This window comes from Wyeomyia smithii, chromosome 3, assembly GCF_029784165.1.
Source record: "Wyeomyia smithii strain HCP4-BCI-WySm-NY-G18 chromosome 3, ASM2978416v1, whole genome shotgun sequence".
NCBI lineage: Eukaryota > Metazoa > Arthropoda > Insecta > Diptera > Culicidae > Wyeomyia > Wyeomyia smithii.
In genome coordinates this window covers 99,545,771-99,566,682 of record NC_073696.1, presented here as the reverse complement: position 1 = coordinate 99,566,682, position 20,912 = coordinate 99,545,771, and the positions used below count along the sequence as shown (strand labels likewise).

The window sequence follows — 20,912 nt, the reverse complement described above, 5'->3', positions numbered from 1 at the left end:
CTTTAAAGAGCAGAAATTTTTTTTATTTTTTTTTATATTATCTTCCAAAAATGTCTGTCCAATGTGGTAAAAAATTCTTCTTTTAGTTTTCTTGCGCAGTGCCACTAGCAGTGCTTTGCCTAACTAGTGAAGGTACTATGAAGGTCAGATTTGACGTTGCGTCATGATGCCACTCGAAAGAAGTTTGTTTGGTTTGAGTCTTTGGAACGCATAAGGTCAGTTCGGATATCCACCACTAGGGGAAGTAGCTTCGCTACCGCTGCACCTTACCGCATGCATCATAAGCATAACCTGATGCCAGAAATTGCATCGCATTTGCAGAACTTACATCATACATTCAAAAACAGCAGACGATTTGACCTTGTGTTAACTTTTATTGAACATGCGGCGGTATCACAGAAATAACAGAGGATAATTCTAATGGGGGGAATAAATTGCTTATTTTGAACATTTCACGTGTAAATTTATAACCTCTTGCTAGATCTAGTTGTAATACTCTCTTTTTCTTTACTTTCAACGGTCAGCTGACTGGCATGCATTCGTTTCCGATGGGAGAAACAGTTTCCCGAGCTTGCAAAGGACTTCGGACAATGTGGGCACTTGTAAGGTCGTTCCCCGGTGTGTTGGTTCACGTGAAACTGCAATTAAACAGTAGATTAGTAGTATTGCTACTCTCACTAGAAATTTTAAGAAGCATTTTTAGGAAAAAAAATGTTCACATTTTTTGAACCCCATTTGTTTTTTAGTGCAAAACATTATGAAATTTCTCATTGAATAAGAGAATGCATATTTTCAGTTTACCTTCAGATCCTGGCTCCTTTTAAAAGTTTTGGCGCAAGACGGACACTTGTGCGGCCTGGCGTCGCTGTGGGTTACCTTATGGGCCCGGAGTGTACTGCTAGTGGGATAAACCCGTCGGCAGCGGTCACAGGCGAACTTCTCTCCTGCATGATACTGTCGGTGGCGGGATAAGTTCAATGCGCTGTTGAACACCCGGTCGCACTTCTCGCAGGAATACTTTCCCTTGGCCAAATGTGACTCCATGTGAGCTTTAAGTTCCGTCTTTGAGGCCAGCCGCTTCCGACAAACGGTACAGGTATGCTTGGACCGTCTGGACCCACTTATCTGGCTTCGTGTTCGCTTTGAGAGAATTTGATCCAACTTGATGGTTATTTTGGGTTCAGGTTTCCTTTTCGTTTTCGGCTGACTTTTTGGAGAAGTTGAAGGTTTTCGAACATGCTGTTTCGGGCTAGCTTGTACTTCAGGTGGTTTCGATTGTTCTTCGATATGTTTCGTTGTTTCCGTTGTAGGTTCCAGTAGTTTGACTTCGATGGGTTTTGCGGGAGCTGGTAACACTGTGATCGTCGTTGTTGGAGGAATCGATATCGGGATCGTTGTAGGGGTACTTTTTTCCGGTTGTTTCGCGATAACCGGTTGATGAATTTTTGTTTTGTGTTTCTTAACTCGGATCTTAATCACATTCTTGTCGTTTACGCTTTCAGGCAGGAGTTTTTTGCCCTTCATCAAATGTGATGTTACGATGTGTTGCTGAAGGTCCGAATTGGAAGCAAACGCTGCCGGGCAGTTTGTACAAAGGTGGCGGCCATTACTGCGAACGTCATATTTTAAAATAGCTGGTATCATCTGAAACAATAAATCAGTTTTATTACAACCTAAAAACCATCTCAAACACAAAAAAAACAAACAAACCTTTTCGTTGGATGTGTCTTTCGTGAGATTCGCTGGAACCAGTTTGATCGTCACAACACTATCCGACGGTTTCTGCGACGTTTCCAACTTGGAACGGTTTTGAGATTCTTCGTCATCCAGAAACAAGCTCGGATCAACACCCACTTCTATCTGGGTGACACTATTCTCATCTATTCTAAAATTTGTCAAACCCCCCGCCGCTGTTGGGGGTGATTGCGGGTTCAAAGCAGAGGACGCAATCACAGGATGTATTGTTGCTGCCCTTGAGCTCATCAAACTGCTGATATCAGGGCTGACACTTCCGGCGGTAAACTTGTTGTACGCTTCCTGGCCAATGTAGGACTTCAAGAGTTGCGTGAGATCGCTATCGTTCAATAGATTGGGATTGGAGAGGATTTCTCTGAAGGTGGTGTTTTTTAATCGTTGTATCAACACATCGTACGATGCCTTCAGGTCATGCTCAGCCCATCGCAATGCTTTGAGGATTAGTTTCAGCAGTTCTTGGTCCTTGATCAATAATCCTATCTTGAGATCACTGTAGGATATGATGGAGATCTCCGGTTTGATCAATTTTATTGCCTGAAGCTCAGTTCCGTCTGCGCTTCTTGGGGAATTTTGCGGCGAGCTTCGTTCGTCGGCGGTTGGCGACAGTAAGCCGAAGTCGATTTTCGGTGTTCCGATGGAAGTGGAAGCCGCTAAACTGTAGCGTTTTGCCATATTTTCTCGGATACATTTGAACCAACCAAGATAGGCTTCTTCCGTTTTTCTCGCGAGGATGGCAAACTTATCGATGCTTTCGATTTTGATGAAGCATGTGGCGCATAAACATTTCGGGAGATCATCGTGGAGGGATACCTGTGTTTGGAAAGAATTAAAATACGTATGAAAAAATGCGATTTTCAGCTAAAAATGAATGAGATATATCGGAAATAGTTTTGCTTAAGTTGGTTGACATTCAATGATGTTGTAATAATGGATTTCCTTCATGTTTCGAATACTTGTTTTTGAAACAAAACCACACTGCTATAATACCTTGTTCAAAAAGTCATATAGTACTTTGTACCCGTCAACTTGTATTTGATGTATCCCATGATCACTTTGTTAGTAAAACAGAATAACTCTCCACATTTCTACGAATTTGTGGTATTTTTTATTTTAACGTAGCTGGAAGATATCAGTCATTTAATAGGGATAAGTCTAACCACAAAATAACTACTAAAAAGTAGCAGCAAGGCCTTGTTTTGCATTTTTGTAGGAGATTGAGATGAGCCATCATCAGTGAAACAAGTTGTGACTATTGTCTTTGTAAAAATAACATTTCCTATTGATTCTAGATGAGTATTTTTATGATTTTTAGGGATCGATTGAAGATTATCCCGTTGTTGTTAGGAAATCTCATTGCTGAAGATAGTATTTTCAAAACTATCCAACTATTTACTGAAAAATGTACGCGGCTTACATTACCTGAATCTGTGAACTTCTACGCGGATTTTGTTAACGCAGATATTAGAATGTACACGTTTTTACGCGGTTTTTCCCGAAAAGTTGATTTTAACGAGGTGTACTTTATTTTACTGTAGAACTACTGAATGAAATTCTAAAACCGGAATAGATGAATGTAGCTGATTTTAAAGGCTCATAAGTCGGTTAGCTTTCAACCGATTTCCTTCGTTCTTGCAGCAATCGATTGTAAAATTACACTGGTGAACACAGGTTTTGAACAAGAACTCAAACTAGGAAAAAATAGTTTATAGCTTTTCAACCATCACGGTGAATTTTGGTTCCCCTAAATTCTTCAGAAACCTAAATGAGTTTTCCCATAAGCAAACGTAGAAGTGACGAATCCGGCGGGCAATTACTCTTCGGCTTTTTATCGCATTTCTAACCAAACTAGAAGCACCAATATTCACAAGAATAATTAAAAAGCTATAATCTTTCTTGTTTGAGCTTTACGGTACCTATTTTTTCCGCTATTGTCGACCAATGATATCCACGCATTCCCCAAATACAGAAAATTGTAATTTAATCATGTGAACAATTATACAATTAAAAATTTTCAAGCCTTTTTGAAACACTAATTTCAACCTCTGATTGGTCGCTCAATGCTTGCTTTTCAGAATTGTATACCTAGTTAACCGGGAATGCACTCTTCGGACTTCATTCAGAATGTTGAAACGTCTGAGAAAATCGGTCGTTAGTTGGATTATACAGCAGTAATTCAAACTCCATCCTCACACATCTGTCAGCTCGAACAGAATTTTGTTGTCCTCCAGCCGCATAGCTTCAATATGGAACACCCAACAGTGTAACATCAGTTGCGTAGCTGAGAGTGTGCAGCATCTTCTGCTGAGTGCTTCCATTCGACCTTGATTGGTTCTTTTTTAGCCGGTTGCCAACATGAAATGAGATTCATTGCGTCTTGTGTCTAGCAAAACTGAGAAAGATAAAACTGACCAAGAGAAGGAGCTAGTTACAAAACGGGTGTGGCCTCTTAGGACACCTCTTTGGGATGTATAAGAGCCTACTTCTGCTCAAACAAATCAGTTTACTATCGTATGGTGCGACTGTCGGTCATAATTAGGCATAATTCTAATATTTCGTTAAAAAATAATTCAGCATAATTGAATAAAAAACATTACAAGGATTCATTTCAGTGGTTGCGCTTCCATTTTTATTACGCTTTTGACTTCCTCCAACGGAAAAGGGGAAGGGGGGGAAACATTTATGTCAAGTTCGTCGAATATCGGTCAAGGCGTTCCAGAGTTATGGTGGGATATATGCAATATCTCTATACCTATAAAAATGCAGTCCGGTCTGTCTGTCTGTCTGTCTGATCCATATAGGCTCGGAATCTACCGAACCGATCGACGTGAAAATTTGTATGTAGAGGTTTTAGGGGCCGAGAAAGGTTCCTATGATAGTTTGAGACCCCTCCCTCTTCTGGAAGGGGGGGGGGGGGTACCATACAAACGAAACACAAAATTCTGCACATCTCAAAAACTAACCAAGCAAATGGAACCAAATTTGGCATGTGGATGTTTTAAGGGGTTATATACCTTTTTGGTCGAGAAAAATGTGGGAAGTTTGAATCTACTTTTAAGTGCATAGCACCATTTTCATTGCATCAAAGGGGTATTTTTCTGAAAGTACAGTTTATCAACAACAACAAAATACGTTTGATTTTGAGATATACCAATTATTACTGAAGTAATGGCCGTTTTCCCGAAACGCTATTTTTTGCAGAGGCTTGCGGTAATCCTGATAGAGACTCAGCGGGTCAACCGAAATCAAAAAACTCATATTATTTCATTAGTTTAGAAGTGTGCCGGGTCCTTGAACGATCGCTTTTATGAGTATTTTGTTTTCAGTGCAAATGGGAACGTTTTTCCCAAAAAATGCACGTTTTGAGCGATAAAAATTGCACTAAAAATTTTTTTGTGGCAAAATGTGACTGTATGTTTCGAAAAGCGATCGTTCAAGGACCGGCGAATTTAATAACGAAAATTTAAAAAAAAAGTTGAAGGAAATCGGTTCAGTAGTTTTCCCGCAATCAGGATCACGGCAAAGTCATTTTTCGGAAAACACTATTCCGAGATAATCGCGTGTAAAGTTTCAAGTTTAGCTTATGCGGCCGTGGCGAGGCGCGCTGCAAATCGCTCTAACTTTTTTCCTATTGCTCAGATCTTTATGAAAATTTGTGAAAATGTTCTCAAGATGTTGTATTTGAAGATACAACAATACAATAAAAAATTTTTTCGGTTTTTTGAAAACTAAAAAGGTATAAAACCCCTTAAGGAGTAACAAATATGTCCATATTGGTTCGACACCCCTCCTTTTTCTGGAAGGGAGGGGTTCCATACAAATGAAACACAAATTTCTGCACATCTCGAGAAGTAAGCAAGTAAATAAAACCAAATTTGGTAGGTGAATGTTTTGAGGGGTAACAAATATATCCATAACGGTTTGACACCCCTCCCTCTTCTATAATTATGGAGGGGTCCCATACAAATGGAACACAAATTTCGCCCAATCAAGTAAATACAACCAAATTTGGCAGGTGAATGTTTTTAGGTGTAACAAACATGTCCAAAATGTTTCAACATCCTTTCTTCTTCTGGCATGTCTCCAAATGCCATTTTGAAATCCAAGGTGGCGACTTCCAGTTTTTGGAAAATAGCCGACAATGGCCAAATACTACACAATACGAGTGTTTCTTTAACCAGAATGACGCTAAGAGGCCAGAAATTGTCTCCTGATGGAATTTTTACATCCAAGATGGCGACTTCCGGTTTCTGAAAACAGCGGCAAATGACCAAATACCACCCAACATGGGTATTTCCGGAATTGTTATGATGCACTGAAGCCACAAATCGACCTCAGACAACATTTTGAATTGTAAGATGGCAACTTCTGGGAAACAGCCGAAAATAACCGAATTCTACTACATATGGATATTTCCGTAATCGATGTATGTGATGTATAGAAGCCGAGCATTGACCTTGGACATCATTTTGAACTCGAAGATGTCCAATTTCAGTTTCTGGAAAACAACGAAAATAACTGAAATGCTCCCAATACATTTCCGGAACAGAGGTGATGTTCAAAAGCCAAAGTCGAGGATGTTGTCATTCCGATAAAACCAATCATTCCAAACGATATAAACAAATCGCAAGGAATCAATGAATTTGAAATGTTTAAATTTATAAATTAAACACTAAAATAGGCGGGACGAAGTTTGCCGGGTCGGTTAATTATAAAATAAACTTTAAAAGGCCTTGTAAAATAAATGTTGGGGTCTTTATTTCAGATTCAGCTAAGTCAATAGTATCCGTAAAAGTCATTAATTTTAATTTGGGGTATTACAGTACTGGACAAAAAAAAGTACGCACCTGTGATATGTTCAAACCTTCTTGATTTAGGTAGAATCTAAGGCAGATGGATAATCAAAGTGTTCTAACAAAAGACAGTACTGGAGGTGTACTTTCGAAAAATGTTAGATAAAGCGACATGAGAACGACATATAAACATAAAAAGAACTTATATTTGGAAATTGTCATTTTTCTTGTGGACAAAATAAAGTACGCATTATAGTGATTCAACGTTCAAGCTTTTTCTTTATTTTAGTATTTAGTTTGGCCACCTTTAGCTTCAATCACGGATTGTAGGCGTCGAGGCATACTTTCAACGAGGTTTTTAATATGTTGGGAGTCGATATTTGTCCAAGCTTTTTCCAAAGCTTCAAACAGTTTGTCGCGGTTGGTGACATCTCCCTTGTCGACATTTTGATCCAAAATCGACCACAAATTTTCTATCGGATTTAAGTCCGGGCTTTGTGATGGCCATTTCAATAGCTTGATACGTGAAGCACGGAAATACGCAGTGGTTTTGTGGGCGGTATGCTTAGGATCATTGTCTTGTTGAAAAGGGAACTTCTTCTCTAAGCCAACCTTTCGCGCCGACTCTGTAAGATTTCTCTTTAAAATGCTGATGTTATAGTCTGCCGTCATTATGCCATCAATTTTCTCAATATTACCAATACCCGACCAAGCAAAGCATCCCCACACCATGATACTGCCACCTCCGTGCTTGACCGTCTCCTGAATATTTTTCTCGGCAAGTTTCTCACCAGGTTTCGTCCAAACTCGTGCTCGTTGTTTGTGGCCAAAGAGTTTAAATTTACTTTCATCGCTCCAGATATCCTGTTTCCAGAACTCTATCGGCTTGTCGATGTATTTTTGAGCGAATTTGAGGCGTTTGATCCTGCAGAAATAAACCTCAGCCAAAAATGTATGCTGAATACGAAGTAAACAAACCTGTTACCCTTTCGAATCAAAGGTCGTCGTTGGGCAAATCCACTCTTATAACCCATTTCCTGTAGTCTTCTGCGCACAGTTCGTTCAGAGATATTTAAATCAGCATTTTCACGACTGGTAGCGAAAGGATTTTTTCCCACTTCTCGAGAAATTCGGCGATCATCGCTAGTTGTAGTTTTCCGCTTCCTTCCTCTACCGGTCCGATCGGCTACGCTTCCCAGTTCTCCATGCTTTTTGCATATTTTTCGTGCTCCTGCTTCACTTAAATCGTATTTTCGAGCAATTTCTCTATAAGAAAGACCTTCCTGACGGTTGTTAACTATAAGTTTACGAATATCTACGGAAATTTGCTTTTTCCCCATCTTATCCGATTGTACCGCGCACTAATAATGATAAACAAATAATCAAACACATTGTTTCGACGTTTCTCTGCAGCAATAGGAATCTTATTGGACTTACGAGGAGTAGGACACAATAAAAAATAAATTATCTGAGCTGAGAAATAGTAAACTGATGATGATATAAAGAATGAGTACTTTATTTTGACCAAGCGAAAATAGAGCTTAATTACAATTATGCTGAAGTGTGAATTTAATATCTACTATCTTTGACAAAATTATTATACCAATCGTTAGTATATTAGAAATACTACAACTTATCCGAATTCATCGAGTTCATGTACCTTATATTAAAAAAGATACAGGGAGTTCAACATTAGGATAGTGGGTGCGTACTTCTTTTTGTCCAGTACTGTATCTCGTAATGTTGTTTGCATAGTTACGACCGCAAATTCGACGTATAACTACATAAGGCTGTTTGTTACATGGCTTGCATTATTGCATGTTAGAACGATCGCAAGGGATGAATTCGAAGTAAACTGCTTCTTTTCAATAATTCTTTGAATGATAGTCGATAAGATTATGATGGATTACCTTATGGATTACCAACCACCACCACTCCCCCCTTGCCTACGCTTATGAGATAGAGTAAAACTAATATTTTAGTGTTACTCCCCGTACTCGAAAACCCCTATGCACAAATTTTCGCGGTAATCAGTTCAATAGTTTCGGAGTCTATAGGGAACAGACAGACATTCGCATTTATAGATATAGATATTTATTAGGTTATTGAAACATATATGCTACTACGCGACCTGTATTTACCGAATTAAATGATAATCGGTTGTAATTCAATACACCCCCTCCTTACTACGCCACTGAGATAAAGAAAAATCAATGTTACAGAATCATACCCACTTATCGAAATTGGCACGGTAATTGAGTTAGGTGTTGCGAAGTTTACAAATAACAAATTTACTTCCCCCCCCCACCCCCTTTTTGCCGCGCTAATGGAATATACAAAATTCAAAGTCGTTGAGATACATCAGCTACTGCAGATTCTACACACCAAATTTAATGCTGATCGGTCCAGCAGTTTTAAAATCCACCCCCCTTGTTAACATTGTTCACCCCCCGCCCCTACCTCATCCTTGCAATGCCTCTGAGATACACGAAGGTCTAACAAGACACAGGCAAGACTACATCTCAGACACAAAAACATTCTTGATATAAATTTGCACGGTTATCGGGGAGGAAGTTTTCAAGTTCATGAACCACAAATACACCCTCCCTTGCCTACGCTTATGAGATAGAGCAAAACTAATATTTTAGGATTACTCCCCGTACTTGAAAACCCCTATGTACAAATTTTCACGGTAATCGGTTCAGTAGTTTTTGAGTCTATAGAGAACAGACAGACATTCGCATTTATAGATATAGAAAGATTATGTGAACAATTGTACAGTTAAAAATTGTCAAGCCTTTTTTAAACAATAATTTCAACCTCTGATTAGTCGCTCAATGCTTGCTTTCCAGAATTTTACACCTAGTTAACCGGGAATGCACTCTTTGGACTATATAAGAGTCTGTTTCTGCTCAAACAAATCAATTCACTATCAATTCATACTAATTTTGACTGCACAAGATTATTTTTCATTGAAAATTCAGTTATTCTAATTACCATATCTAAACTATACCTGTTGGGTATAGCGATAAACGAATCAATTCCATAAACTTTATTCAAACAAACAATATATATATATATAAATATATATATATATATATATATATATATATATATATATATATATATATATATATATATATATATATATATATATATATATATATATATATATATATATATATATATATATATATATATATATATATATATATATATATATATATATATATATATATATATATATATATATATATATATATATATATATATATATATATATATATATATATATATATATATATATATATATATATATATATATATATATATATATATATATTAGAGTGGCCATATTTTATATGGCCGTTTTTGAAACTATCGATCTTAATGAGCGCCGGGCTGAAAAAGTTTCCTTTTGACCTCTAAAATAAGCCATGAAAATTTGAAGCTGATCGGGGTTTATTTAATGGACCCACAAAGCGCTTATATTCTAGAAATCGATTTACATGAAAATTGTACGGAGTTTTTTCTTTTTTCAACATATATCTCTCGATAAACGTATTCAAATACACTTGTATTTTTATAAAACTGTTATATTATTATCCTGATTCAAGTTTAAAATGATCTAAAGCTTTTGGTGGTTGTTAAAAAGTTCGGATTTTGAATGAGGTGGATATTTTTACGGTATGAATCAACAACATACAATATAAACTGAAGTTCGTCTTCGTCATGTGTTGGAACACGGTTAGAATTTTTCATAAATTAGACACCATATTCTGTGGCGTCGTTTAAAGCGAATAATTTTTGACAGAAGTTTGCTCTTCCTCATTATTTTTCTATTCGGCTGGGTCACAGTCGAAAAAATCAATATTAAATTCAAAACTCGAAAAGAAAACATTGGTTTTGTATAAAAATGGGATAAATTACTTACTAGTAACTGTTCAGGATTTTAATGCTTGCGATATTCGACAGCAGCTATTTAAGGCCAATCGGTATTGAAACCAAAAATGGCCGACTTCGAGCCACCACTTTGAATTTTGAAAGGCACAAGATTCGGTAACAGGTTATGCGTCATCTGTGAAAACGCTGTTTTATGTTTACTGCGGTGAAGCAAACATAAAATAGCATTTTCACAGGGAATGCGAAAAATTTCCGAGCCTTGTGCTTCTGAAAATTCGAAGTGGTGGCTCGAAATTGGCTGTTTGTGGCTTCAATGCCGTTTCACTTTAAGGAACATTCGCTTTTAGTCGCCTGATCATTTTTTGTTTAATTTCAAGCGGGATATCAAGCCAATCCAACTTATTCTGCGCTCAAATACCACAAGCGATTCTTCATCTTTTCAGTTAGAGCGTCTGAAACAACTTTCAATTTCGATATATGCGAAAGAATCACGTAGATAATTCGTAACTTCAATCATACATTGGATAGCATTCATACACCCGAAAAACACCTGAATGTGAAGTTTGACTATAAAAAAGGACATGTCTCGAATGCAATTTATGGTCAATGATCAGAGCAAATTTTTCTCAGGCAATAATTTTTTTTGCCATGAATCTTGCGTGTGATAAGTGGAAAAGGGTCGCTTTACAACCAAGAAATGTGAATGCTATCTCCAAGAGCACTTCATAATCACTGCGAACTTGATTGCATAAAATTGCTTGATTTGATTGCAATCTTCATCGAACCATTTCGAGCGAACTTTTGGATCATTGAAGCTGTGAATGATTTCGTTTTCGAAACTTTTCCGAAATATTAATACTAAGACTAAAATTAAATCCATACAGAAAGCTCTTAATAACTTTAATAATTTTCTTTCACCAATCCGGTTGTGACGGTTAACTAGGGATATAATTACTGGATGGCAGCTTCAAATCCTCTAACGAATAAAAGAAGTCATTTATTTATTACGTAACGTATTCAGAAGAAGGGAATATTCAATAAAGAGTTCCATTGTGCGAGGCCCCCATGCAAAATTGTGTTATTCAGGGATGGAAGGTATTCAGAATTGCTAAATTTAGCGTTACGTAACATACGAATGTCCCTAATGGTATGGTTTTATGATTAAAGAGTATTTTGACGCAAAATATACAACTATTTTAATAAACTAAGCCAAAAAACTTCATAAAGAGATAAAAAAACAGCAATTCTTATGAGAAATTATTTTTTTTTCAAATATAAACGTTTTGTGGGTCCATTCAATGAACTCTGATCAACTTCAAATATTCATGGCTTATTTTTGGAGTAAAAAGGAAACTTTTTCCGCCCGGCGCTCATCGACATCGCATGATGTTACAAAAATGGCCACTCTAATATATATATATATATATATATATATATATATATATATATATATATATATATATATATATATATATATATATATATATATATATATATATATATATATATATATATATATATATATATATATATATATATATATATATATATATATATATATATATATATATATATATATATATATATATATATATATATATATATATATATATATATATATATATATATATATATATATATATATATATATATATATATATATATATATATATATATATATATATATATATATATAGATATATATGTTAAACATGAAAATGCTATTTTATGTTTGCTTCACCGCAGTAAACATAAAACAGCGTTTTCACAGATGACGCATAACCTGTTACCGAATCTTGTGCCTTTCAAAATTCAAAGTGGTGGCTCGAAGTCGGCCATTTTTGGTTTCAATACCGATTGGCCTTAAATAGCTGCTGTCGAATATCGCAAGCATTAAAATCCTGAACAGTTACTAGTAAGTAATTTATCCCATTTTTATACAAAACCAATGTTTTCTTTTCGAGTTTTGAATTTAATATTGATTTTTTCGACTGTGACCCAGCCGAATAGAAAAATAATGAGGAAGAGCAAACTTCTGTCAAAAATTATTCGCTTTGAACGACGCCACAGAATATGGTGTCTAATTTATGAAAAATTCTAACCGTGTTCCAACACATGACGAAGACGAACTTCAGTTTATATTGCATGTTGTTGATTCATACCGTAAAAATATCCACCTCATTCAAAATCCAAACTTTTTAACAACCACCAAAAGCTTTAGATCATTTTAAACTTGAATCAGGATAATAATATAACAGTTTTATAAAAATACAAGTGTATTTGAATACGTTTATCGAGAGATATATGTTGAAAAAAGAAAAAACTCCGTACAATTTTCATGTAAATCGATTTCTAGAATATAAGCGCTTTGTGGGTTCATTAAATAAACCCCGATCAGCTTCAAATTTTCATGGCTTATTTTAGAGGTCAAAAGGAAACTTTTTCAGCCCGGCGCTCATTAAGATCGATAGTTTCAAAAACGGCCATATAAAATATGGCCACTCTTATATATATATATATATATATATATATATATATATATATATATATATATATATATATATATATATATATATATATATATATATATATATATATATATATATATATATATATATATATATATATATATATATATATATATATATTATTATAGCATAATATTCCTCAGGAATTTTATAACTTACATTTGTTTGAATAAAGTTTATGGAATTGATTCGTTTATCGCTATACCCAACAGGTATAGTTTAGATATGGTAATTAGAATAACTGAATTTTCAATGAAAAATAATCTTGTGCAGTCAAAATTAGTATGAATTGATAGTGAATTGATTTGTTTGAGCAGAAACAGACTCTTATATAGTCCAAAGAGTGCATTCCCGGTTAACTAGGTGTAAAATTCTGGAAAGCAAGCATTGAGCGACCAATCAGAGGTTGAAATTATTGTTTAAAAAAGGCTTGACAATTTTTAACTGTACAATTGTTCACATAATCTTTCTATATCTATAAATGCGAATGTCTGTCTGTTCTCTATAGACTCAAAAACTACTGAACCGATTACCGTGAAAATTTGTACATAGGGGTTTTCAAGTACGGGGAGTAATCCTAAAATATTAGTTTTGCTCTATCTCATAAGCGTAGGCAAGGGAGGGTGTATTTGTGGTTCATGAACTTGAAAACTTCCTCCCCGATAACCGTGCAAATTTATATCAAGAATGTTTTTGTGTCTGAGATGTAGTCTTGCCTGTGTCTTGTTAGACCTTCGTGTATCTCAGAGGCATTGCAAGGATGAGGTAGGGGCGGGGGGTGAACAATGTTAACAAGGGGGGTGGATTTTAAAACTGCTGGACCGATCAGCATTAAATTTGGTGTGTAGAATCTGCAGTAGCTGATGTATCTCAACGACTTTGAATTTTGTATATTCCATTAGCGCGGCAAAAAGGGGGTGGGGGGGGGGGGGGGAAGTAAATTTGTTATTTGTAAACTTCGCAACACCTAACTCAATTACCGTGCCAATTTCGATAAGTGGGTATGATTCTGTAACATTGATTTTTCTTTATCTCAGTGGCGTAGTAAGGAGGGGGTGTATTGAATTACAACCGATTATCATTTAATTCGGTAAATACAGGTCGCGTAGTAGCATATATGTTTCAATAACCTAATAAATATCTATATCTATAAATGCGAATGTCTGTCTGTTCCCTATAGACTCCGAAACTATTGAACTGATTACCGCGAAAATTTGTGCATAGGGGTTTTCGAGTACGGGGAGTAACACTAAAATATTAGTTTTACTCTATCTCATAAGCGTAGGCAAGGGGGGAGTGGTGGTGGTTGGTAATCCATAAGGTAATCCATCATAATCTTATCGACTATCATTCAAAGAATTATTGAAAAGAAGCAGTTTACTTCGAATTCATCCCTTGCGATCGTTCTAACATGCAATAATGCAAGCCATGTAACAAACAGCCTTATGTAGTTATACGTCGAATTTGCGGTCGTAACTATTCAAACAACATTACGAGATACAGTACTGGACAAAAAGAAGTACGCACCCACTATCCTAATGTTGAACTCCCTGTATCTTTTTTAATATAAGGTACATGAACTCGATGAATTCGGATAAGTTGTAGTATTTCTAATATACTAACGATTGGTATAATAATTTTGTCAAAGATAGTAGATATTAAATTCACACTTCAGCATAATTGTAATTAAGCTCTATTTTCGCTTGGTCAAAATAAAGTACTCATTCTTTATATCATCATCAGTTTACTATTTCTCAGCTCAGATAATTTATTTTTTATTGTGTCCTACTCCTCGTAAGTCCAATAAGATTCCTATTGCTGCAGAGAAACGTCGAAACAATGTGTTTGATTATTTGTTTATCATTATTAGTGCGCGGTACAATCGGATAAGATGGGGAAAAAGCAAATTTCCGTAGATATTCGTAAACTTATAGTTAACAACCGTCAGGAAGGTCTTTCTCATAGAGAAATTGCTCGAAAATACGATTTAAGTGAAGGAGGAGCACGAAAAATATGCAAAAAGCATGGAGAACTGGGAAGCGTAGCCGATCGGACCGGTAGAGGAAGGAAGCGGAAAACTACAACTAGCGATGATCGCCGAATTTCTCGAGAAGTGGGAAAAAATCCTTTCGCTACCAGTCGTGAAAATGCTGATTTAAATATCTCTGAACGAACTGTGCGCAGAAGACTACAGGATATGGGTTATAAGAGTGGATTTGCCCAACGACGACCTTTGATTCGAAAGGGTAACAGGTTTGTTTACTTCGTATTCAGCATACATTTTTGGCTGAGGTTTATTTCTGCAGGATCAAACGCCTCAAATTCGCTCAAAAATACATCGACAAGCCGATAGAGTTCTGGAAACAGGATATCTGGAGCGATGAAAGTAAATTTGAACTCTTTGGCCACAAACAACGAGCACGAGTTTGGACGAAACCTGGTGAGAAACTTGCCGATAAAAATATTCAGGAGACGGTCAAGCACGGAGGTGGCAGTATCATGGTGTGGGGATGCTTCGCTTGGTCGGGTGTTGGTAATATTGAGAAAATTGATGGCATAATGACGGCAGACTATTACATCAGCATTTTAAAGAGAAATCTTACAGAGTCGGCGCGAAAGGTTGGCTTAGAGAAGAAGTTCACTTTTCAACAAGACAATGATCCTAAGCATACCGCCCACAAAACCACTGCGTATTTCCGTGCTTCACGTATCAAGCTATTGAAATGGCCATCACAAAGCCCGGACTTAAATCCGATAGAAAATTGGTGGTCGATTTTGGATCAAAATGTCGACAAGGGAGATGTCACCAACCGCGACAAACTGTTTGAAGCTTTGGAAAAAGCTTGGACAAATATCGACTCCCAACATATTAAAAACCTCGTTGAAAGTACGCCTCGACGCCTACAATCCGTGATTGAAGCTAAAGGTGGCCAAACTAAATACTAAAATAAAGAAAAAGCTTGAACGTTGAATCACTATAATGCGTACTTTATTTTGTCCACAAGAAAAATGACAATTTCCAAATATAAGTTCTTTTTATGTTTATTTGTCGTTCTCATGTCGCTTTATCTAACAGTTTTCGAAAGTACACCTCCAGAACTGTCTTTTGTTAGAACACTTTGATTATCCATCTGCCTTAGATTCTACCTAAATCAAGAAAGTTTGAACATATCACAGGTGCGTACTTTTTTTTGTCCAGTACTGTAATACCCCAAATTAAAATTAATGACTTTTACGGATACTATTGACTTAGCTGAATCTGAAATAAAGACCCCAACATTTATTTTACAAGGCCTTTTAAAGTTTATTTTATAATTAACCGATCGGCAAACTTCGTCCCGCCTATTTTAGTGTTTAATTTATAAATTTAAACATTTCAAATTCATTGATTCCTTGCGATTTGTTTGTATCGTTTGGAATGATTGGTTTTATCGGAATGACAACATCCTCGACTTTGGCTTTTGAACATCACCTCTGTTCCGGAAATGTATTGGGAGCATTTCAGTTATTTTCGTTGTTTTCCAGAAACTAAAAGTGTTGAAGTCTTCGAGTTATTTTTGGAGTAAAAAGGAAACTTTTTCCGCCCGGCGCTCATCGACATCGCATGATGTTACAAAAATGGCCACTCTAATATATATATATATATATATATATATATATATATATATATATATATATATATATATATATATATATATATATATATATATATATATATATATATATATATATATATATATATATATATATATATATATATATATATATATATATATATATATATATATATATATATATATATATATTCGATACCTACTTTAGTGATTCTCGCTAGCGTTAACAAATTTCGAGGAAGATCTGCTCCACTTCTAGGTTGAGGCTTAGAAATTTTATTCGACAGATATAACCGAAATTCCTATTCGCGGGTTTCGCTGTCCAGCCGTGTTATCTGTTTCGAATCGCAGTGCGATTTAAATATAATAATTTAGTGAATCTCCGGGAAAATTTAATTATAATCATGTGCACTAGTGATTAAGGCAAATAGGTTAGGAATTATATACGTATCATTTGATTTCTCACCTTTCTGTACTTTTAGCACTAAGTTTAGCAAGTAATTTTAGAAACTAGATAGTGTGTAAGTTCACTAGGTTTAAGCCGATAGATTTTATCAGATTTAAGAATAATTAGAACTAATTCTAAGATTCTTCGCACTATCAGCACCACCAATAATGATCAAATGCCTCGCTCCTATCTGATGATGACACATGACATCCGCTTCGTCCGCTTTGATCGCGGTTCGATCGTGACGATCCCTCGGATGGTAACGGGTGCGGTTTCTCAGTTGTGTGATGCGATAGTAGCTGCTGTGGCCGAACATCTCGACAGGGCGCAGTCAACAATACCATATGCCTATTTAACTCATAGGAAAACAATTGTGGAATGATTTTAAAATAACAAATGTTTGAATTAGTTATCGAATTTCCTTGCAAAACATTTTCAACTGTGTCATCTTGCTTCCTTTATTTTTTATCTGTCTATAAATAACAAAATGGAGTTCAGTCTATCTGTCTGTCTGTCAGATCCATATAAACTTGGAAATGACTGACCCGGTCGGCGTGAAAATGTGTATGTAAAGGGACTTCCATACAAATGAAATACAAATTTGTGCCTAACTCGAGAACTAATCATGTAAATGGGATATAATGAAGCAAATGGAGCCAAACTTGGCAAGTGGTGGTTTACGAAAGCAAATATTTTTGTAGTAGGTCGATACCTTTCCCATCTCTAGAGGGGAAGGCTCTCAAAAAAATGAAACACATATTTTTACATAACTCTCAAACTAATCAAGCAAATTGAACCAAATTTGGCATGTAGTGGATTTTGGGAACGACAAAATATGGCGACTTCCTGTTTTTTGGAAAACTGCCGAACATGACCGAAACTCACTCAATACGAGTATTTCTGCAGCCTCAATGATGCACAGAAGCCATAAATCGACCTCAGACATCATTTTAAATTCTAAGATGGCAACTTTCAAATTTGAAAAATCTATATTGTGCGTCTTAGTAGAGTGATTTAAGAAATCAGAGAAAAGAATTATAAGTATTCCGTTAGACTCTTCTAGAAATTTGGGGAAAAAAATCAGTCCGTGCAAATACGTATTTGGATTACGACATACAGTTATCGTCAGTGCTTATGCTTATGTGGATCAGTCCACATATGCACTGATGATGACTGTATGTCGCAGTCGAAATACGTATTGGCACGGACTGAATTAAATTTTTTTTCCCAAATTTTTAGTAGAGTCTAACGGAATACTTATAATTCTTTGTTCTGATGGCAACTTTCGGTGTCTGAAAAACAACCGAAAATTACCTAATGCCACCCAATCTTTTTATTTCCGAATTCGGGCTGATGCACAGAAGCCGAAAACCAATTCCTGACATCATTTTAAAATTCAAGATGGCGACTTCTGGTGACTGGCAAATAGCCAAGAATGACCAAATACCATTCAATATAAGTAATTTAGATTTCGGGATGACACATAGCAGCCAAAAATCGACCACAGACACCATTTCAAATTTTCAGCCCAAAATTACTCAATATGGGAACTATAATGATGCATAGATGTCAAAAATCGACGTATTATCGTTATCATTATCAAATATTTCTTAGACTCCTTCTATGATTCATTCTCTAGCATTTAAGTTCAGCCGTTCTGGGGATCCCAATTTAGTTAACCCTCTAGTGCCCAGTGCCGCCTTTAGACGGTCCTCAGTGAAACACCTGAAAAGCTTCAATCAATACTTAAAAAATGTTTATAATGTTTCAAAGTGATTTTTTCGAAGTCCGTCGGAAAATTAACATGGGCACTAGAGGATTAAGTATATTTTTTCGACAAACCTCCGCTTCCATCAGGGTTGTAGAATAAATCTTTTAAAAAAGAACCTTCATTCCAGTTTCATGGGTCTACTAACTGTATATCCAATATCTTTGATATAACTGATTGCGTTCTACTTTGAAAATATATCCGTTCCATGAAAACGTATCACAGGATCTTCTTATCTGAGCAATGTGTTTATTCAACGGTGGACAATTTGGTGCAAAATACCACAATTCTGAGAGCATGTACTCATATGTATTTAAAATCTAGCATTTTCCAATCAAATTTAAGTTTTTGGAATGGTTTTTTCCGATTGTGCTTTTATGTTACCGATGACTGTATTAGGGTTGTCATTTTCCGTTAGATACCAGCTTTTGTAAAGCTTAGTGCAAACTTGTGGACAATTGATCGGATTGAATCTCAGTTCGTAAATTGTTTGTTTCAATTTTGCAGATCACTTTGTTGAGTTGTTTTTGGTAAAAGTAATAATTTGTTCTGTAAGTCGGTTCGTTGTCGTTGTGTTGTGCATCTTTTTGCCCTTTCGATTCTTCGGAAACGTCGAAAAAGTCTTTGCAACTGTATGTGTACGAAATTGTTCGTCTCACACAGCAGCATCAACACTTATCGCATCAGCATAAGCCAGCCAATGCAAACAACTTATTGGTACCTACAGCAGCTACAGCATAACACGTGGCCCACACAAGTAAACGCAAAAACCTTGCATCATGTTCGGTACCAATCTCAAAACTCCACATTGAACAGTGTAGTGTGAGCACAGAGTGTGTGAGTGTCTAGAGAGTGGCCTACAGAATGAGTAAATGGAAGCGAGCTGCGCCGATGGGGGCCGCTCGGATCTACTTATGCTTGCATCAAACAAAACGCGTCATGTGTGTAAGTAAGTTAGTGCCACCTTCAACGCTCCAAAGAGACTACATTTTCCTCGACCTTACTAATCGATAGTCCTTTTCAGAAAGATGTACGATATGCAATGCACAGTCTACATACGTATTAGGAGGAAAAGTGTTAATCTCAGCTGATGTTGTTCAAGTTTCACTTGATGGCCTATTTTGAACCCGCGAAGGCCACTCATACTAACACAAGACTATCAATAACGCGAGAAAATGCGCGCCGTCTCTCTTGCTCTTTTGCACCCGATTCAACTCACTATAGTGAATGTGAATCCTACATACAGCGCATACGGTACGGTAGCGCATGAAAAAGTGCGATTTTCCAATGACGCAGTAACTGGATAGGGTGGTGCATAGCAGATGGGTAACCCCGAGAAAGACTTACATTCAATCCTAGATAACGTTGTATCTTGTGGTCCAGCTGGAGTCCACTACCAAAGATCGGTATCCCACATGTCAGCTCGAGGATGTCCGTGCCACAGGTGCGACATTTGCGTTCGAAATTTAGCGCCAAACTCATTGTTTACCAGCAATGATTGTACGATGATACACCAGAGAAAGTTTGTATCGCACAGAGGATGCAACGTGAAAGAGCGAAGATTTTCACTTACATCACCTCTCTGCTGTGGTGAATGTTTTGCTTCGTTGCTGGCCTTTGTTGTGAATTAAGCACCGTATTAAACACTCAACGTTCAAGGATATTCCGATATTGTTTTTCAAATCTTGAACTTACATTAGCACTAACTAACGATCGAAACGCTAGTAAAACAACACTAGAAAAGTACAGTTTTTTCCCTCGGTTTTAAAATGACACACGAAAGGTAGCAGCAAAATGCTGGCATGAAATTGCGCGTAGTTGTAATCACGAGAGTGAGCAAACGAATGAACGGAATCGGGTGTATAATAGTAAATTATAGTATTCGCGCGCTGTGGTTTTGCATTCTCTTGCTCCGCTCACAAATACACGGACCGGGGTTCGTTTCTATGCGTTGCTAAGCATACAGTCGTTGAAGCCTTGCTAGCACGCTTCGCATTACACCTGTAGGTACCGAAGTTGCATTGAATTTTTCCTGCGTTAGTATGGATGCTGACCGCCCGTCCACCCGCACGCTCTCTCGCGAGCAAGATGATGTAAACGTATGTT

General features: G+C 36.5%; 1 protein-coding gene across 3 annotated transcripts; it reads right to left on the bottom strand.

Annotated features, from left to right (window-relative positions):
* Positions 1–354: 354 nt before the first annotated feature.
* On the bottom strand, positions 355–20,656 carry LOC129731698 (zinc finger protein 708-like). Of its 3 annotated transcripts, none has more exons than XM_055691899.1 (4): positions 20,154–20,656; positions 1,711–2,565; positions 802–1,644; positions 355–638 (listed from the first exon to the last, which is right to left on the bottom strand). In XM_055691899.1, exons 1-4 carry the CDS (start codon positions 20,286–20,288, stop codon positions 465–467), a joined length of 2,007 nt encoding a protein of 668 aa, XP_055547874.1. In that variant the 5' UTR covers positions 20,289–20,656; the 3' UTR covers positions 355–464. The 3 variants fall into 3 exon arrangements, with proteins under 3 accessions (XP_055547874.1, XP_055547876.1, XP_055547875.1); XM_055691901.1 differs by lacking the exon at positions 20,154–20,656 and adding an exon at positions 17,057–18,089; XM_055691900.1 differs by lacking the exon at positions 20,154–20,656 and adding an exon at positions 16,794–16,988.
* Between the last annotated feature and the right edge of the window lie 256 nt (positions 20,657–20,912).

Excerpts from the sequence above, each read along its gene's own strand:
- LOC129731698 (XM_055691899.1), bottom strand. The coding sequence starts at position 20,288 with ATGAGTTTGGCGCTAAATTTCGAACGCAAATGTCGCACCTGTGGCACG. Across the intron at positions 1,645-1,710 it reads AAGACACATCCAACGAAAAG|ATGATACCAGCTATTTTAAA; the intron begins GTTTGTTTGTTT and ends TTATTGTTTCAG. Across the intron at positions 639-801 it reads AAAGGAGCCAGGATCTGAAG|TTTCACGTGAACCAACACAC; the intron begins GTAAACTGAAAA and ends GTTTAATTGCAG.